The sequence below is a fragment of the Neoarius graeffei genome, chromosome 14, assembly GCF_027579695.1.
Source record: "Neoarius graeffei isolate fNeoGra1 chromosome 14, fNeoGra1.pri, whole genome shotgun sequence".
NCBI classification, from domain to species: domain Eukaryota; kingdom Metazoa; phylum Chordata; class Actinopteri; order Siluriformes; family Ariidae; genus Neoarius; species Neoarius graeffei.
The window spans coordinates 41,494,216-41,514,879 of NC_083582.1; the positions used below are offsets into that span (position 1 = coordinate 41,494,216).

Genomic DNA, 20,664 nt, shown 5'->3' on the forward strand with positions numbered 1-20,664 from the left:
TCGGAACAATGAATTCTGAATTATACCAGCGAATTCTAAAGGAAAATGTCAGGACATCTGTCCATGAACTGAATCTCAAGAGAAGGTGGGTCATGCAGCAAGACAACGACCCTAAGCACACAAGTTGTTCTACCAAAGAATGGTTAAAGAAGAATAAAGTTAATGTTTTGGAATGGCCAAGTCAAAGTCCTGACCTTAATCCAATCGAAATGTTGTGGAAGGACCTGAAGCGAGCAGTTCATGTGAGGAAACCCACCAACATCCCAGAGTTGAAGCTGTTCTGTACGGAGGAACGGGCTAAAATTCCTCCAAGCCGGTGTGCAGGACTGATCAACAGTTACCGCAAACGTTTAGTTGCAGTTATTGCTGCACAAGGGGGTCACACCAGATTAGGGTTGCCACCCGTCCCGTAAAATACGGAATCGTCCTTTATTTGGCAATTAAATCTTGTGTCCCGTATTGAACCGATACGGGACGCGATTTGTTCCGTATTTTCATAAATGTCCAATACACGTCTGTCTCACACATATCAACACTAAATCTAACAATAATGAACAAAATAAAACAGGAAATACTCCGTTGCGGGATCTCCCCAGGACACAAACCCTCCACTCTGTGTCCCGCTCTGTGCGTCTGTGCCCGGCTGCCTGCGTCACTCACTGCGTGTGGCACTGTCACGGTTGCCTCGAGACAGACAACACACACCGGCGTTTTAAAACAACCCGAGTTTTACAACAGCGCTTTGAAAGACAAAGAGTTACTCAGTGCAGCAAGGAGTCACAAGAAGTACACTTGGAAAAAGAAGTGAGGGAAATCTGTTGACTGTTTAAATCTGGTCTACTCCACAGACAAGAGAAGCACAACAGTTCCTGATGAACTCAGGACTGTTGAGGGAAGTTGTAATGTTTTGCACTTTCTTGTTTCTGCCTTCTTGAATAAGCAGACATACATGTTTGTTGTGTTTTTGTTCTCTTTTTTCCTCTCTAAGTAAAAATGTCCCCAAGGTTCACAAAGAGAGTCCCTACACCAAGAACAGTTATGCACTTACATTTACAGTGATATTAAGTTCTCAATATATTTAGATTATATTTTAAAAGTTCATTGTTGCCCACTTGTACATTATACATTTTTACAGCATTGGCATTTCAAGCTTTAAGTATGAGTAATTGCTTTCTTGATCACCCCTTTACTAAAAACACCTACAAAATAAAACATACCACTGCTGCGGGCACCCCACCCCATGGTCATCACCTTCTGCCTCCACCTCATCTGGTTCACCTTTCTCCTCCCGTGGTAGTCATGGCCCCAAGGAGCCGTGGTGGGCATCCTTTATTTTCATTTCTGAATGGTGGCAACCCTACACCAGATACTGAAAGCAAAGGCTCACATACTTTTGCCACGCACAGATATGTAACATTGGATCATTTTCCTCAATAAATAAATGACCAAGTATAAGATTTTTGTCTTATTTGTTTAACTGGGTTCTCTTTATCTACTTTTAGGACGATGTTTTAGGTCATATTTATGCAGAAATATAGAAAATTCTAAAGGGTTAAAGTGCCATTCCACCATTGGATGTATCCTTTGGCATAAAATACAATATATTTTATGACAACACGACTAGACAGAGAAATCTTTTAGCTTCAAAATGATATATCAAACATAATTTTTTGACAACGACAAGTATATTAATTTTGCGACCAAAGTCACCTACCCTTTTAATTTCCGCGCGGTAGTGAAACGTGATGTCATCGGCAGGTTCCCCTTCTTGTGTACCACGTCACGTGTGACGTGGCACAGATTATCAGCAATGGCGGATAGAACGCGATTTCCACTTGTCGATTGCTGTGCCGATATTCACCATCGACCGTCTCCTTTGCGCATCACTTACTATTTTCCTTCGCTTCTTTTCCGAAGCTGACAATCGCGTTCTATCCGCCATTGCTGATAATCTGTGCCGTGGTACACAAGAAGGGCAACCTGCCGATGACATCACATTTCACTACCGCGTGGAAATTAAAAGGGTAGGTGACTTGGGTCGCAAAATTAATATACTTGTCGTTGTCAAAAAATTATGCTTGATATATCATTTTGAAGCTAAAAGATTTCTCTGTCTAGTCATGTTGTCATAAAATATATTGTATTTTATGCCAAAAAAATACATCCAATGGTGGAATGGCACTTTAACAAACTTTCAAGCACCAGCGTAGATCTAGTCAGAGTCGCACTCCAATCCAGAAGGTGGCAGTATTGCGCCTTAAACGCTTTACCAGCTACAAAACCGTGTAAGAAGAAGCGTGTAAACAGACCTCCTGTTCGACAGGGGGCGCTGTTTTTATTTCCGCTCATGCGCACTGCAGCAGGCAAAGAACAGTTCCTTCGTTACAGCACATGTAACCGACTTGACCTCCGGCTGCGGTGTAATTAATGTCCTGATTTTCAGTCCTGCTCTTATATTCACGCACTAACAGTCGCGTCAGTGTGGAAACAGCAGTTCGGTAGAGAAGCCGCTGCGGCATTAGGTGAGCTCTCGTTCCGCTGTGTTGGGGGAAATGGCTGCGGTGTCGGCTCTGTCTCCAGGCGCTGGGCCTGTGGATACACGGCCACCTGAAGACGACATCGAAGGAGACGACGATGATGTAAATGAACTTACTTTACATGCTACTGCTTAGCTGAACACACAGTAATGCTAACAGGGTTTCAGTTGTTTAAATGTATTTACTCAGTCTGTACGAGCTGCGGGGCGGCACGGTGGTGTAGTGGTTAGCGCTGTCGCCTCACAGCAAGAAGGTCCTGGGTTCGAGCCCCGTGGCCGGCGAGGGCCTTTCTGTGTGGAACTGCATGTTCTCCCCGTGTCCCCGTGGGTTTCCTCCGGGTGCTCCGGTTTCCCCCACAGTCCAAAGACATGCAGGTTAGGTTAACTGGTGACTCTAAATTGACCGTAGGTGTGAATGTGAGTGTGAATGGTTGTCTGTGTCTATGTGTCAGCCCTGTGATGACCTGGCGACTTGTCCAGGGTGTACCCCGCCTTTCGCCCGTAGTCAGCTGGGATAGGCTCCAGCTTGCCTGCGACCCTGTAGAAGGATAAAGCGGCTAGAGATAATGAGATGTGTGTACGAGCTGCCCATTTCACCTGCTGTCCAGCTTCCTTGGGTGTGTTGTGTAAACCAGATTATTATTATCATTATTAATATCATTATCAGTGGTTAAATTGGCTTTTGTAAGGATGGGGAGTCCTTCACTCACAGTGGTCAATATCTCTCAAAACATATTTTTATTTATCGCACTATCGGTTTAATACATATTTTATCAACTTTATGACCTACTTATTTCTCACATCAATGCACATATTGGTAACTTATTAAGCCTACGCTTCAGCATCAATCTACACTGTAATTTCATTCTCATCTCATCATCTCTAGCCGCTTTATCCTGTTCTACAGGGTCGCAGGCAAGCTGGAGCCTATCCCAGCTGACTACGGGCGAAAGGCGGGGTACACCCTGGACAAGTCGCCAGGTCATCACAGGGCTGACACATAGACAACCATTCACACCTACGGTCAATTTAGAGTCACCAGTTAACCTAACCTGCATGTCTTTGGACTGTGGGGGAAACCGGAGCACCCGGAGGAAACCCACGCGGACACGGGGAGAACATGCAAACTCCACACAGAAAGGTCCTCGCCGGCCACGGGGCTCGAACCCGGACCTCCTTGCTGTGAGGCGACAGCGCTAACCACTACACCACCGTGCCGCCCCACACTGTAATTTGTAAAACTTATTCACAATATACACCACCAATTCACATATTAGCAGTAGTGATTTACATCTCAATCTACACTATTTGCATTAAGAAGAAGAAACCTTTGTTACATGCACACTTCAAGCACAGTGAAATTCATCCTCTGCATTTAACCCATCTGAAGCAGTGAACACGCACGTGTGCGCGCGCGCACACACCCGGAGCAGTGGGCAGCCACGCTACAGCGCCCGGGGAGCAGTCAGGGGTTAAGTGCCTTGCTCAAGGGCACTTCAGCCCAAGGCCGCCCCACGTTAACCTAACTGCATGTCTTTGGACTGTGGGGGAAACCGGAGCACCCGGAGGAAACCTACGCAGAGAACATGCAAACTCCACACACAAAGGCCCTCGCTGGCCGCTGGGTTCGAACCCAGAACCTTCTTGCTGTGAGGCGACAGCGCTAACCACTACACCACCGTGCCCCCTCCTTTTTTTTTTTTTTTAAGAACTAAAAATTTAATTTAACTCTAAGAATTACTTGTTTACATCTCACACCATCAATTCACATATTAACAATAGTTCTTTACGTCTCACACCATAAATCTACATCAGTCAAATCAATTGTTTGCTAAACTTACTTACATGTCACATCAAACCACATATCAGCAATAGCCAGTCATTACAGTTTAATTTGCAACTTTCCAAATAGGACTTAGATAAAGTTTCTTCTGCCTTTCCTGTCTCTGTCTATATGCTCCCGGGGAGACTCCCAGAGCGTCCGGGAGACTAGGGGTGTCTGAATCGTTTAATTTTATTTAGTCTAGTCTTAGTACCCCACAGCAACCTCATAACTTTGGCCGACCAAAGCAACATTGGATTGGGAGTCGAGCACGCTAGCCAGTGGAGAAGTCCAGGCTGTCAGTTCTCACTGTCGCAAGGGAGGTTTGCTAACGTTCCATGCGTAAAGACAGGTTAGCAGGCATCCATTAAATTAGCTAACTCAATTTTCTGATATTTACCTAAAAGCTAAAAACACAGAAAACAGCTATAACTTAGTAAGTGAGGATAAAATATGACAGAACTACAGACAAAAAGATCTGAACTTCAGCAAATGGAGGTGTGAATTTTTCGACAAACATCCTGTCTGTCAGTGTTGGCAACGTTACTTATGTCATCTGCTGCACTAGTATATTTTGCCTGAGAAAGTTTCTCAACTAAAGACAAAAGAACCATGACTTACCTCTGTCTATTTTGCTAAGGCATCGTGTTTAGCAGATAGTTACAACTTTGTACGACATAAATCCTCATAAAATATAAAGTATGACAGACTGATAGAAAACAGTGGCGCCAATTTCTCGAGCTGATGATGCTGTGTGATGTCGCGCATTCTCGCAGCATTCAATGATAATTCAAATGAAAATGTTTTTGTTTTTTTTAATTGATGGGTGTAATTCACTTTAGCTTATTTTTTTTGTTGTCTAAATCATTATTGATGAACTCTCATAGATGGTGTTTTTAGAATAGATGAAAATGAATAAAAGTACTATATTATAAACACTGAAGCAGAGGGAGCTCAGCTCCTGCTGGCTGTCCTGAGGAGGCGGAGCTGAGCTCCGGAGGGCTCTGGCCCAATTTAATCTCTGATTAATAATAATAATAATAATTATTATTATTATTATTATTACTACTACTACAAGTAGGATACAGGGTTCCCTCTGAGTTCTGAAAAATATTCTCCACTTTTCCTTGAAAAGTAAAGTCAAATAACTCATTTTTTCTTAGTGACCGACTTATCTAAATGAACTTAATACAGATTTATACCAACCAAACTGAGACAATTCAAATATTTGTACAGATCCAGCTCGGCCTCTCCATTCCAGCATCTAATAAGAGAGACTTGGTTCTGGGTGCCCTGTGCACCATCAAACTAAAATAAACCCAGAGGCGATTCTAGGGTCTGGTGGGGCCCCAAGCAGAAATCCCACCCCACACAACAGAAATTCACTAGGACAAACTCTTTATTTTAATAAAACATCAACAAATTCTAAGCAATATATATTTTTTTTATTTCACAAGTTACAAATTGTGAAGTTACGAACACATGCAGTTCAATAAATCAACAACAAATTGTGAACAGTAATGTTTTTTTATTTCACACGCTACAAAAAGTGAAGTTACAAATAGATGTCAGCATTTTCATAAATGTTTCATAAAAACAACAATTTGTGAGCAGTGTTTTCTATATTTCTTGTTACTGTAAGTTTCTGTTCATTTTAACAGACAGTGCAAGGTAATTGCCAATTATATTAAAACAAACAAAACAAAAAACTTTAAAGGCTTTTAGCCTTTGTGTAAGGGATATCTTCACAGTTACCACTGTCTTGCTTTCTTCTCTCCTCTTCCTCTTTTTTCTTTTTTTCTTTTTACATTCCCGGGTGGATAGCTCCTCTTCATTTTCTTCTTGACGTCGTAATTAGAAGAATAGCTGGTTTATGTACGGCAGGCACAATTTTCTATTTGCAGGTTAATACGCGCAATGACTTTTCAAAACGCAAGTGTCAAATCTCGACTCTTTCGCCACCTAGTGGATCAGGGGCCCCAAGCAGCTGCCTGCCTTGACTGGTGACAAGATGCGCCTCTGAATAAACCTCTTTAGTTTGAGCTGACTGAAGGTTGTTTTAGCATGGAATTATTCAGAAGAGGCTTTAGGACTCCGTTTAGTCTTTACTTCAACACACAACTTGATTTACAATTGAACAGAGTCGAGAAAAATCTGGGAACAAAACAGCAGTGAAGGAATCCGAATTTCCTGTTGATTTAGGAACTGAACACAGAATGACACCATGTTGTACATCAGCAGCTCAAAGACCTGGGCCTCAGTCCAGTTTTCTTGGGGTTTTATATATATATATATATATATATATATATATATATATATATATATATATATATATATATAAAATATAAAAATATATTTTTTAAGGGAGATTAGCATCGATAGGTTGGGGAGGTTATATCTAACTTTAATCACCCACACACATTCAAAGGTTATGACCTCTTTATTAGTGATTTTTGCATTGCTCTTTTTACATTTACTGTATGTACTTCACTTCAGGTTCTGTCTCATTATTATTTATCATCAACACCCTTAATGTCTCAGGAAACTGAGGTGTGGGTCAATTGACTTAATATCATTCGTAAAATTAATCATCAGTTTAATAAAAATATAATTTCTCCTTTACGACTACAAAGACACCAATTCTAAGCAACTTTATTATATTACAGCATTCACAATCCCAGGTGACATCCAAGTCAGTTGTGTTCTATTAATCTCTTACTTTTTTGAGAGTGAAAAACCCCTGTATTACTGACGCTGTCCGGTGTGGTTGAGGCTCTGAGTGTGCCTCCCCGTGTCTATTTCAGCCTTTAAATCATCTTCAGTGCTTGAAGAAGCTCGCTCAAAAAATCCTTCATCAGCTTAGACTGCGCCATTGTTCGATTCCTGCAGAGATAATTACACCACCACACCAGACCGATTAAGACGCACTGTGATTGGTCAAAAGTTTGGTGCTCATTTGGTCATTATGTGTAGGCAATTTTTATTGGTCACAAGCACATGCTCTTTGTTTACACTCTGGCTTCCTGCCGTCTCTTCGCTGGGGTTGGATTTCAGCAAACGGAGGGATTTGTGGAGGGATTTCTAGGAAAGATGACTTGGGATAATAGTGACAAATACATTAGTCACTGTGACGACTGCTAGTAATTTTCTCTTGGTCACTGATGGATTATGTTCGTCAATGATGAGTGAGGAGCGCCAGCAGGAACCCTGCAAAGGCACACTGACTTAATTGATCAGCCATGAATTATTTCAAGAAATGTGAGGAATGTAATGAAAGCTGCTGAAAACAAGTAACTGAGAAGATTCAACTTTTAAGTAAGGTGGCCAAAAAAAAAAAAAAAGGGTAGACAATCTGAATTTTATATCAGACATTTCAGCCTGATACAGTCTGGTCTTCACTCACTGAATCTGTTTCTGTGCATCTAAAATATTTGCATCTTTGCCTCTAGTTGCACAGTGATGATCAGTGCTCAGATTCAATTTTTGTAGGGATACCCTTTAACTGTAACAGTAAATCATACTGACCCCCTCAGGACAGATTTATTTCATGAGAATGCTTTATGAGCTTCACGAGAATGCTTTAAATACATAGAACCAAGTTTCTGTCTGCTTATTAAAGAGGGAGTTTTCTTTTCTTGAACTTTCCACTGACGAGACATTTCCTTTGCGTGGACAGTAATTATCGAACAGGCTAAAAGCCAAATAACAAACACAACAGCTTTGATAATAGTGGGCTGTGGTTTTCTATTTGTGTACCTAAATTAAAACTCGCTGACCTGCTGCCTATGCTTCACAGACCCCAGAAAATGACTCCAGTAAACAGTTCTGGTGGTGTCTCAACTGTTTCTGTAACCTCTCAGTGACAATGTGCTGGTGTTCTGTTCCCATCAGCTGGATGAAACCTTAGCAGAGAGGCTGTGGGGATTAACAGAGATGTTCCCGGACACACTGCGTTCAGCAGCCGAAGTATCGGCACAGTGCTCGCTGTCCGTAGCAAAAAAAGTTTACAGGTACTGTCCTGTCTTTATCGGTCTCATGTTATTGAGCCATAATGTGTTTTAGCTTTAACGGTTTTCCTCCCCACTTCCCTGATCTCCTGTAGTTTTTCCCGCACTGCACTGTGGATCGGCGCCACTTCATTTATGATCCTGGTTCTTCCTGTCGTGTTTGAAACAGAGAGATTACAGCTGGAACAACAACAGCTGCAGCAACAGAGACAGGTAATGTTTAGCAAAAAAAAAAAAACAGGGATTTTATTCTGAAATGGCTATAGGTTGGCTTTTTTTTTTTTTTTTGCTTCATTTGTCTTCAAGTCTTAAATGTTCAACATCAGTTGAAATTTTGTTAGCATATTTAGTGGTGGTTGGTAATGTTCTTTCTTATTTTTAACTGTTTTATCCACATTGTCATAACTACAGGAAAAAGGTGTTTTTTTTTGTTTTTTTTTGTTTTTTCTTGTACGTAAAAAAAAAAAAATGTTCACGCCTGCTCTTCTGTATCTACTTTCTTTTGTACTTTTCAATAGTGTGTTAAAATGTGGATTATGCATATTGTGTACGCAGATCCTATTGGGGCCAAATGCTGGAATATCTGGTGTAATACCTGGAATGGCACCCATTGCTCCTGCAAAGGTCTGAAGAATTGTCTCGTACCCCATCCTTAAGCTGCAGTCCACAGAAGGACCTGGAATTGAGTCATCTGAATGGATAAAGAGAATACATGAGCTGGCTTCATTCATAGAATGTCATCCAGTGTCTTTTTTTTTTTGTCTTTACATACAGTACCAGTTAAAAGTTCAGACTACAAAATGCTTTGCTTATTCAGAAAGGAGTCTGTTTTGTTTCTTTTTTTAAATGAGTGTTTTAGCCTTGTGAAATTACAAGTTTATCATCAGAACACTTTACACGAGAGTTTTCATTCATAACAATGAAGAAAAAAACAACTGGAAGCAGTGACAACGTTATAAATGATAGTAGATTTATATTGTACGTTCTTTCATCAAAGTTTTGACTACTTGCCTTCCAATAAGAAAAAAATAGGTCAGAAATGGAGAAAGACTTAAATTATGTAAAGGTATTGTACAACTCTTCACTCGATAAGAATGTTGTATTCGTTTTAATATGTTGCTGTAACATTTTACAAAACATCTTCTGTAACACTTTTTCATCGAAATCCTTTCTCTCTGCTCCTCCAGAAAGGCTTCAGGAAATCATCTGTATATTTGACATGTCTTCAGAAATTAAACAAAACAGAAAAAGTTCATTTGTTTCTAATGTGTAATGGCAATATGATAAGCAGACATCTCCTCTCATTATCTGTAGCCGCTTTATCCTGTTCTACAGGGTCGCAGGCAAGCTGGAGCCTATCCCAGCTGACTACGGGCGAAAGGCGGGGTACACCCTGGACAAGTCGCCAGGTCATCACAGGGCTGACACATAGACACAGACAACCATTCACACTCACATTCACACCTACGGTCAATTTAGAGCCACCAGTTAACCTAACCCTGCATGTCTTTGGGGGAAACCGGAGTACCCGGAGGAAACCCACGCAGACACGGGCAGAACATGCAAACTCCGCACAGAAAGGCCCTCGCTGGCCACAGGGCTCGAACCTGGACCTTCGTGCTGTGAGGCGACAGCGCTAACCACTACACCACCGTGCCGCCCTGATAAGCAGACATTGAGAATCATATAGTAGCACGTACTACATACACCAGGGGTCTTCAATCCTATCCACAAAGGGCCAGTGTGGCTGCAGGCTTTCATTCCAACCAAGCAGGAGCTACACCTGATTTCACTTGTTTAATCATTTCACCCTCGTCTCCAGTCAACAATCAAGTGAGCCTCCAATTTGGCTGTAATGAAAGCCTGCAGCTACACCGGCCCTTTGCGGATAGGATTGAAGACCCCTGACATACACCAAAATATAACTTCGTAAGTTGTTTTGATAACTCTATCAAGCTGCATTTAATTACCTTGAACTTGTGGTGTACCTGTGTTGCGTCTCCCTGCAGTGAGCAGTTAGTGAGGAGCCCAGCTTTAGGGAGAGAACCACCAAGAGCCAGTTTTAGAGACTCCCTGAACCCGACACACACACGGAGTCAGCATGGTTTTTAGCTGTTGAGTATGCATGTTATATGCATACAATATGCGTCCCTGTTGCCACTAGAACAATGCACTGGGGTTTGTCCTCAATCATCAAGTGCTGTCTTTGATGCGAAGGTTGGCCACCATAGCTCTCCATTGCCCTCTATTCTCTGCGGTTCTTTTCGCTTCCTCGTAAGATGTTGTTGAATCCGCTTCTTAATGTCATCACTCCATTTTGTTCTCTGCTTACCTCTTGCTCCGATACCATCAATTGTGCCTTCCAGAATCAGGTTAGCAAGTTTTCCTCCACTGTTGTGAAGAACAGGCCATGCATAACTCATCTGTTGCATAAGATCATACAGTAGAGTCCTCTGGGTCCCAGCTCTTTGCAGCACTTCATTGTTGGTTACGTTCTCTTTCCAGCTTATCCTCAACATTCTCCTGAGACACCACAACTCAAAAGACTCTAGCCTGTTCTTGATGGAATTGGTGAACTGCCATGCTTCACATCCATAGGCAACCACAGAAAAAATGCAGCATCTCAGTAATCTAATCTTCAACTCCATGCTGATTATCTCTTCTTCGGAACTTTTTGCATTGCCAGAATTTTTGCCTTTCCAATTCTTCTCTTCACCTCTTCCTCTAACTTTGTATCTTCTGTTATAATGCTTCCCAGATACTGATACTCCAGAACTTGCTCCAGATCTTTTCCTTCTGCATGAACTACAAATCTATCATGTATGGTCTTACAAATGCACATTGTTTTGGTCTTTTTTTTGCATTCAGTTCCATTCCCTACTCCTTACATGTGTTGCAGAGTGATTCAAGCATTGCTTGAAGATACTGAACATTGCTAGCAAGCAGAACTGTATCATCTGCATCGTGGATCTCGGTAGTGTTTACACCATTCAGTTTCACACCCTTACAACTTTCTAAGGCTTCTTTGAGGAGGAACTCACTACATAGTAGGTTAAAGAGTGCTGGTGACAAAATGCACCCGTCTGACCCCTCTCCTAATGCTCACTTTGCTTGTGCATCCCGTCACAGTTCTAACTGGGGTTGTCTGATTCCAGTATAACTCTGCAATAAGTTTTCTCTCATGCTCTGGCACACCAGCAATTTCCATGACATCTAGTAGCTTGTAATGTTGCACTCGGTTGAACACCTTAGTGTAATCAATGTAGCATAGACAGAAATTCTGTTGTTTCTCAATCATTCTTTTGCATATTATCCTCATTAGTTTAGATGAAATATCTCACTTTTGGAACGGTTTTAGGTGGGTGAGGTCAGGAAGCAGAGGGGAGGGATTTGCAAAAAGATTACAGTATACAGTGGTGCTTGAAAGTTTGTGAACCCTTGAGAATTTTCTATATTTCTGCATAAAGATGACCTAAAACAACATCAGATTTTCACACAAGTCCTAAAAGTAGATAAAGAGAACCCAGTTAAACAAATGAGAAATATTATACTTGGTCATTTATTTATTGAGAAATTATCCAGTATTACATATCTGTGAGTGGCAAAAATATATGAGCCTTTGCTTTCAGTATCTGGTGTGACCCCCTTGTGCAGCAATAACTGCAACTAAACGTTTCCGGTAACTTTTGATCAGTCTTGCACGCCGACTTGGAGGAATTTTAGCCCATTCCTCTCTACAGAACAGCTTCAACTCTGGGATGTTGATGGGTTTCCTCACATGAACTGCTCGCTTCAGGTCCTTCCACAACATTTCGATTGGATTAAGGTTAGGACTTTGACTTGGCCATTCCAAAACATTAACTTGTTATTCTTCTTTAACCATTCTTTGGTAGAACGACTTGTGTGCTTAGGGTCATTGTCTTGCTGCATGACCCACCTTCTCTTGAGATTCAGTTCATGGACAGATATCCTGACGTTTTCCTTTAGAATTTGCTGGTATAATTCAGAATTCATTGTTCCATCAATGATGGCAAGCCGTCCTGGCCCAGATGCAGCAAGACAGGCCCAACCATGATACCACCACCACCGCCATGTTTCACAGATGGGATAAGGTTCTTATGCTGGAATGCAGTGTTTTCCTTTCCCCAAACATAATGCTTCTCATTTAAACCAAAAAGTTCTATTTTGGTCTCATCCGTCCACAAAACATTTTTCCAACAGCCTTCTGGCTTGTCCACATGATCTTTAGCAAACTGCAGACGAGTAGCAGTGTTCTTTTTGGAGAGCGGTGGCTTTCTCCTTGCAACCCTGCCATGCACACCATTGTTGTTCAGTGTTCTCAGGGAGGAGCTGACCGAAGGCTCCAGCGCTTGCTTAGCTGTGGAAGGCTAACCCTCCCAGTAATATTGTTTGCAAACATTCAATCTCTGGAAAATAAAATGGACGAACTCCACGCTCGGATTTCCACGCAGAAGGACGTTCAAAATTGCTCCATATTGTGTTTCTGTGAAACCTGGCTGGGGGAGAGGACACCCGACAAGGCAATAACACCAGATGGCTTCAGAGAGGACCGATGCGCTGTGGAAAGCGGCAAGACTCGCGGAGGAGGAATGGCCACCCTCGTCAAACAATCCTGGTGTACCGACTGTAAGATAATCTCAAAATCTTGTTCTGAAAATGTGGAATATCTCACTTTGAAGCTAAGACCATTTTATCTGCCCAGAGAACTAAAATACATCATTGTGAGTGTTGTGTATATCCCCCCCCCCCGCCGCCGCCAAGGAGGAGGCCACACTGAAGGAGCTACACGACATGATCACCGAGCATGAAAACACATATCCTGATGCTGCCATCATTATTCTGGGAGATTTTAACCATTGCAATCTCTGGAAAAACATGCCTAAACTGCATCAGTCTGTGACTTTCCCCACCAGGGGAAATACAACCCCGATTCCAAAAAAGTTGGGACAAAGTACAAATTGTAAATAAAAACGGAATGCAATAATTTACAAATCTCAAAAACTGATATTGTATTCACAATAGAACATAGACAACATGTCAAAAGTGAGACATTTTGAAATTTCATGCCAAATATTGGCTCATTTGAAATTTCATGACAGCAACACATCTCAAAAAAGTTGGGACAGGGGCAATAAGAGGCTGGAAAAGTTAAAGGTACAAAAAAGGAACAGCTGGAGGACCAAATTGCAACTCATTAGGTCAATTGGCAATAGGTCATTAACATGACTGGGTATAAAAAGAGCATCTTGGAGCGGCAGCACCTCTCAGAAGTAAAGATGGGAAGAGGATCACCAATCCCCTTAATTCTGCGCCGACAAATAGTGGAGCAATATCAGAAAGGAGTTCGACAGTGTAAAATTGCAAAGAGTTTGAACATATCATCATCTACAGTGCATAATCTCATCAAAAGATTCAGAGAACCTGGAAGAATCTCTGTGCATAAGGGTCAAGGCCGGAAAACCATACGGGGTGCCCATGATCTTCGGGCCCTTAGACGGCACTGCATCACATACAGGCGTGCTTCTCTATGGGAAATCACAAAATGGGCTCAGGAATATTTCCAGAGAACATTATCTGTGAACACAATTCACCGTGCCATCCGCTGTTGCCAGCTAAAACTCTATAGTTCAAAGAAGAAGCCGTATCTAAACATGATCCAGAACCGCAGACGTCTTCTCTGGGCCAAGGCTCATTTAAAATGGACTGTGGCAAAGTGGAAAACTGTTCTGTGGTCAGATGAATCAAAATTTGAAGTTCTTTATGGAAATCAGGGACGCCATGTCATTCCGACTAAAGAGGAGAAGGACGACCCAAGTTGTTATCAGCGCTCAGTTCAGAAGCCTGCATCTCTGATGGTATGGGGTTGCATTAGTGCGTGTGGCATGGGCAGCTTACACATCTGGAAAGACACCATCAATGCTGAAAGGTATATCCAGGTTCTAGAGCAACATATGCTCCCATCCAGATGACATCTCTTTCAGGGAAGACCTTGCATTTTCCAACATGACAATGCCAAACCACATACTGCATCAATTACAGCATCATGGCTGCGTAGAAGAAGGGTCCGGGTACTGAACTGGCCAGCCTGCAGTCCAGATCTTTCACCCATAGAAAACATTTGGCGCATCATAAAACGGAAGATACGACAAAAAAGACCTAAGACAGTTGAGCAACTAGAATCCTACATTAGACAAGAATGGGTTAACATTCCTATCCCTGAATTTGAGCAACTTGTCTCCTCAGTCCCCAGACGTTTACAGACTGTTGTAAAGAGAAAAGGGGATGTCTCACAGTGGTAAACATGGCCTTGTCCCAACTTTTTTGAGATGTGTTGTCATGAAATTTAAAATCACCTAATTTCTCTCTTTAAATGATACATTTTCTCAGTTTAAACATCTGATATGTCATCTATGTTCTATTCTGAATAAAATGTGGAATTTTGAAACTTCCACATCATTGCATTCCGTTTTTATTTACAATTTGTACTTTGTCCCAACTTTTTTGGAATCGGGGTTGTAAAACACTGGATCATTGCTACAGCAACATCAGAAACGCTTTCTCAGCTGAACCAAAACCCCATTTTGGAAAGTCTGACCACCTAGCAATCCGGCTCAAACCAGTTTATAACAAAAGGCTCAAAACAAAACCAGTCAGAGTCAGAACTGTTAACACCTGGACTGAAGGTGCACAGGCTTGCCTGCAGAGCTGCTTAGAGGCCACAGACTGGAGCACTTTCAAAGAGGCCACTAATGACGTCCACGAATACACAGAGACTGTGAGTGACTACATCAGCTGGTGCTTGTCCATATGTGCACCTCCCAGGACTGTGTGTATGTTCCCCAACCAAAAACCCTGGTTTAATGGGGACATAAAACAGAAAATCAGGAAGCGGCGAGAGGCCTTCAAGTAAGGTGATCAAGTGGAGTATAAGAGAGCCCGGTACGAGCTGCAGAAATCCATCAGAGCAGCAAAAAGGGCTCACTCCCAAAAACTTGAAAGCTACTACCTCAACCACAACACACACAGTATGTGGCAGGGAATCCAGTCTGTCACAAACTATAGGAGAACCACAGCAACCACAGACCCCCGAGATGCCACCCTGCCAGACAGCCTTAACACCTTCTACGCCAGGTTCGACAGGCTGAATAGGGAGACACCCTCAAAAGCCCCCTGTGACCCTACAGACACTGTCTTTCAGGTGACACACACACACACACACACACACACACAGGTCCTGAAGGCTCTGAAGAAGGTGAACCCCCACAAGGCTGTGGGACCTGACGGAGTCCCTCCCAAAGTTCTGAAGGCCTATGGGGAACAACTAGCTGGTGTGTATGCTGACATCTTCAACTTGTCATTATCCCAGGCTGTAGTCCCCCATATTTTCAAATCTTCCACTATCATACTAGTCCCCAAAAGATCAGACACGTCCACCCTAAATGACTTCAGGCCAGTGGCACTCACATCAGTCGCCATGAAGTGCCTAGAAAAACTAGTCCTCACACACATCAACCACACGGTCCCGGACACTGTCAACCCCCTTCAGTTTGCCTACCGCCCCAGTCGTTCAGTGGACGACGCGGTAGCAATAACCCTACACCACACTCTGCAACACCTGGAAAGCAGCAGAACATATGCCAGGATGCTCTTCCTGGACTACAGTTCTGCCTTCAATACCATCCACCTGGGCAAGCTGATCGAGAAGCTTACAGATCTTGGTGTCCCAACTCCCACCTGCAACTGGATTCTGGACTTCCTGATAGAAAGACCACAGGTGGTGAGAATGGGAGGACAGGTGTCTGCTGAGCTCACAGTCAGCACAGGATCCCCACAGGGCTGCTCTTTACCCTGTACACCCATGACTGTGTCTCCACCCAGGACAACACCTTCATCATCAAATATGCTGATGACACCACTATCCTGGGGCTCATCAAGGGGGGAGACGAGTCAGGGTACAGGACCCTGGTAAACAACATTCTTGTCTGTGGAGAGGAGAACGACTTCATCCTCAACACAGATAAGACCAAAGAAATAATACTGGACTTTAGGAAGAATCCTCCCCCTCTACAGCCTCTCATCATCAAAGGGACTGAGGTGGAGAGGGCCGACAGCTACAGATTCCTGGGACTGCAGGTTACATCTGACCTGAGCTGGACTTTTAACACCACAGCCACAGTGAAAAAAGCCCAGCAAATGCTTTATTTCATCAGGCTGCTCAGGAAAGCTGGTCTGAACCACCGCCCTCTCACCCTGGCCTACAGAGGACTGATAGAGAGCATCCTCACCGCAGGCATCACCGTCTGGTATGGTAACACCACACAGGCAGAGAGGAAGGCTCTGCAAAGAGTCATAAAGACTGAGGAGAGGATCATAGGGACAAAACTTCCTTCCATGGACTCTATGTATGTGCAGTGCTGTCGGAAAAGAGCAGAGGGAATCATCAGAGACTCACTCCACCCAGCTCACATACTGCTCAGACACAAACACTGCACGTACAACCTGAGACACAGCAGAGCGGACAGCAACATCACTCATAGAACACAGTTCTTCAACAGCTTCTTCCCTGCCACAGTCAGACTGATGACAAAACAAAACTATTGAATAAGCATAACAATAACCATTACTACCTTACTTCACTTGTCATATGCAATATGTGATATACTATTATCTGTGAAACAGGATTATGTGTCATATACCCTTTGATAAATGTGCAATATTTTAACTGTGCAATATCCCCACATAACTTTCATTCCTCTCCCAAAATGTGCAATATTTCCATATAACTTTCCCCTCTTTTAACAATCCAGGAATAGCACTCAGGACCAGCCTTTTATTTTATTAGTGTTATTTAACATTTGCCCTCTCCTTATGTTTAATACTTGTATTTAAAATTTTGAGCATATAACTCCCCCACACACACACACGTATTGTAGCATGTTTCTATATTTTTATTATAGTGTTTTTATTTTCTAATCTATTCACTGAGAGAGCCCTGCACAAAAATTCCAATGTGTCTGAACTGTTGGTTTATGCACAAATGGAAAATTAAAAAAAAAAAACTTGAACCTTCTCCTGATGGTGGACTCATGAACATTAGCATTAGCCAATGTGAGAGAGGCCTTCAGTTGCTTAGAAGTTACCCTGGGGTCCTTTGTGACCTCGCTGACTATTACATGCCTTGCTCTTGGAGTGATCTTTGTTGGTTGACCACTCCTGGGGAGGGTAACAATGGTCTTGAATTTCCTCCATTTGTACACAGTCTGTCTGACTAGATTGGTGGAGTCCAAACTCTTTAGAGATGGTTTTGTAACCTTTTCCAGCCTGATGAGCATCAACAGTGCTTTTTCTGAGGTCCTCAGAAATCTCCTTTGTTCGTGCCATGATACACTTCCACAAACATGTGTTGTGAAGATCAGACTTTGATAGATCCCTGTTCTTTAAATAAAACAGGGTGCCCACTCACACCTGATTGTCATCCCATTGATTGAAAACACCTGACTCTAATTTCACCTTCAAATTAACTGCTCATCCTAGAGATTCACATACTTTTGCCACTCACAGATATGTAATATTGGATCATTTTCCTCAATAAATAAATGGCCGAGTATAATATTTTTGTCTCATTTGTTTAACTGGGTTCACTTTATCTACTTTTAGGACTTGTGTGAAAATCTGATGATGTTTTAGGTTATATTTACGCAGAAATATCGAAAATTCTAAAGGGTTCACAAACTTTCAAGCACCACTGTATTTTAAACCCAGATGATGAGATTTTGTTGTTTAATTTTCATTCTCAGTATAAACAGAAGGCATATAATGATTCACCTAATTCACGATTTGATTTGATTCATGATATTTCTGAAAAATTATTCAGTGAAGAAAAGCTTTGTCATGTTTTTTTAAAAATGCAACATTTCTCTGTCCTTTATCTAAACATTCCTTTTGTTCAATTAAAAAAAACTTTTCTTTAATTTTCTTAATAACCAACAATAATTAATGTTTCTCAATGTAAAATTGCAAAGAATTTGGGGCTCACACCATTAATACTGAATGAGTATCCATACTGGGGGCATCATTAATACTGAATGAGTATCCATATATACTTTTTTCAGGGAAGGCCTTGCTTAGGGCGGCACGGTGGTGTAGTGGTTAGCGCTGTCGCCTCACAGCAAGAAGGTCCTGGGTTCGAGCCCCGGGGCCGGCGAGGGCCTTTCTGTGTGGAGTTTGCATGTTCTCCCCGTGTCCGCGTGGGTTTCCTCCGGGTGCTCCGGTTTCCCCCACAGTCCAAAGACATGCAGGTTAGGTTAACTGGTGACTCTAAATTGACCGTAGGTGTGAGTGTGAATGGTTGTCTGTGTCTATGTGTCAGCCCTGTGATGACCTGGCGACTTGTCCAGGGTGTACCCCGCCTTTCTCCCGTAGTCAGCTGGGATAGGCTCCAGCTTGCCTGCGACCCTGTAGAAGGATAAAGCGGCTAGAGATAATGAGAATGAGGCCTTGCTTATTTCAGCAAGAGTTAGGTATTAATCTGTGTGTACTAAAAGGAGGTTGAATTGACAAAGTATGATCTAGGAATGTAGACCTCTGCCACCTAAGTGATTCTGCCTCACATGATTATAAACATGATTATATATTCACATTCAAAAGTATGTTGTAGCTATGTGATTAGATGATTTAATTGACAAAGCTAAGTTTTCTATGTATAATGTAAGTGGGTGATGAAACATTACATCACTGGTTTGGACTACACTACTGTATGAAAGAAGAGAGACATTATGTACCATTACATCACCTGTCAGGATCATCATCTTATGAAAAGAAGAAAGGTATTACTGGTCAACATAACCTTCATTAAGCAGAGAGTAGAATGTGGAAGCGAAGATAAATCTCGAGGATTTAACTAACCATTAACTAACAATTAGGAATCAGACCAGCTTGTACCAGTTTCAAGAACAAATAGCAATCAGACCAGCCTGTCCCAGTTTCAAGAACAAATAGCAATCAGACCAGCCTGTACCAATTTCAAGCATGCCAGACAAATATTTTTATCAGCAAGTCAATGCCACACCATATTCTGCACTTATTACAACTGCATGGCTCTGTAGTAAAAGAGTCCAGGTGCTAAACTGGCCTGTCTGCAGTCCAAAACTGTCTCCTATTAAAAACATTTGGTGCATTATGAAGCGCAAAATATGACAAAGGAGACCCCAAACTCTTGAGCAGCTAAAAGCAGTCTGTCCCTCACCAGCTGCACTTTTTTTCTCCCTCTAAATTAGTTAATAAAAAATGAAAAATAAACAACTCAAAAACCACAGCTTGTCATGTTATTGGAAAAAATAAACAAAGTGTAAACTTCTGTTCATGTTACAGCTTTACCTTTAACTGTTATACTGGACACTGGTGACTCCTTGCATAAACACTAAATAAATGCCACCTTACAGAAAACATCATATCAGTGATTACTCAAGTTTTAAAGCGGTTTATGTGGAGCATCCACTGTATTAGTCCCTGTGTAACAATAACATATTAGAACAAGCTCATTCATATAAATCTGCGATCTGCAGCTCCACTGCTGTCAGAGCTGCTCTTATAGAAAATTATTCAACATCATCTGACCAATCACAATCCAGAATTCAACATCACCGTGGTATAAATTGCACTATTCAGTCAGAACAGTCTGTTCCGATCTGTGCCTTGATCACATAAACAAAGAACAGTTTCATCCAAAGATAACCTATCAGTTTTATACTCACACCTTCATTCTGGCGAGGTTCCTTTCTCTGATACGTGCCTCAACAGACTCCACCTTTGTAGAGCTCAAAGCTCATGTGGCTCTGTCTGAGTCCACCTACTCTGAGGATGAGTGATGGGCTCCATATATTGCTGGGTTTCAGTCACGTGACTTTTCTTAGCGGTTTTACCGGAAGTGAAATAGCTGGTGGTCTAAAGGCTGCCGCAGTGCAAACAACTAGCGATAACTTATTAGAGTATGCTCGTAATCTAGAACCCACTGCTCGCTTTAGATATATTCAGAAGATTGCCATGTGTAATGGAATCGACCTCTACAGTCTGGGAAAGAAGGATTTGTCATACGATCTCGAAAACTACCCTTCAGTCGAGTTCCCCAACATCTCGAACTATCTGGTGTTACAGACGTCCTTCTACACCTCAAAACAGATGAAAGCGTGGAAGAGTATGGAAGCTTACAACATTTTTGTATGTGGCTGGGTAAAGGACCTCGGTATCAAGTCTCTGCCAAATGAATCCTGTATTGTTTT

The 20,664-nt window shown here is 42.2% G+C and overlaps 1 protein-coding gene across 1 annotated transcript; it reads left to right on the forward strand.

The window, feature by feature from the left end:
- Positions 1-2,341: 2,341 nt before the first annotated feature.
- On the forward strand, positions 2,342-9,618 carry tomm22 (translocase of outer mitochondrial membrane 22 homolog (yeast)). Its single transcript, XM_060938930.1, has 4 exons — positions 2,342-2,639; positions 8,250-8,368; positions 8,461-8,578; positions 8,921-9,618. Exons 1-4 carry the CDS (start codon positions 2,553-2,555, stop codon positions 8,993-8,995), a joined length of 399 nt encoding a protein of 132 aa, XP_060794913.1. The 5' UTR covers positions 2,342-2,552; the 3' UTR covers positions 8,996-9,618.
- The last annotated feature ends 11,046 nt before the right edge of the window (positions 9,619-20,664 follow it).

Coding starts and splice junctions, on each gene's coding strand:
- tomm22 (XM_060938930.1), top strand. CDS start 2,553: ATGGCTGCGGTGTCGGCTCTGTCTCCAGGCGCTGGGCCTGTGGATACA. Junction 2,640..8,249: donor TCGAAGGAGACGACGATGAT/GTAAATGAACTT, acceptor TGTTCCCATCAG/CTGGATGAAACCTTAGCAGA. Junction 8,579..8,920: donor AGCTGCAGCAACAGAGACAG/GTAATGTTTAGC, acceptor TTGTGTACGCAG/ATCCTATTGGGGCCAAATGC.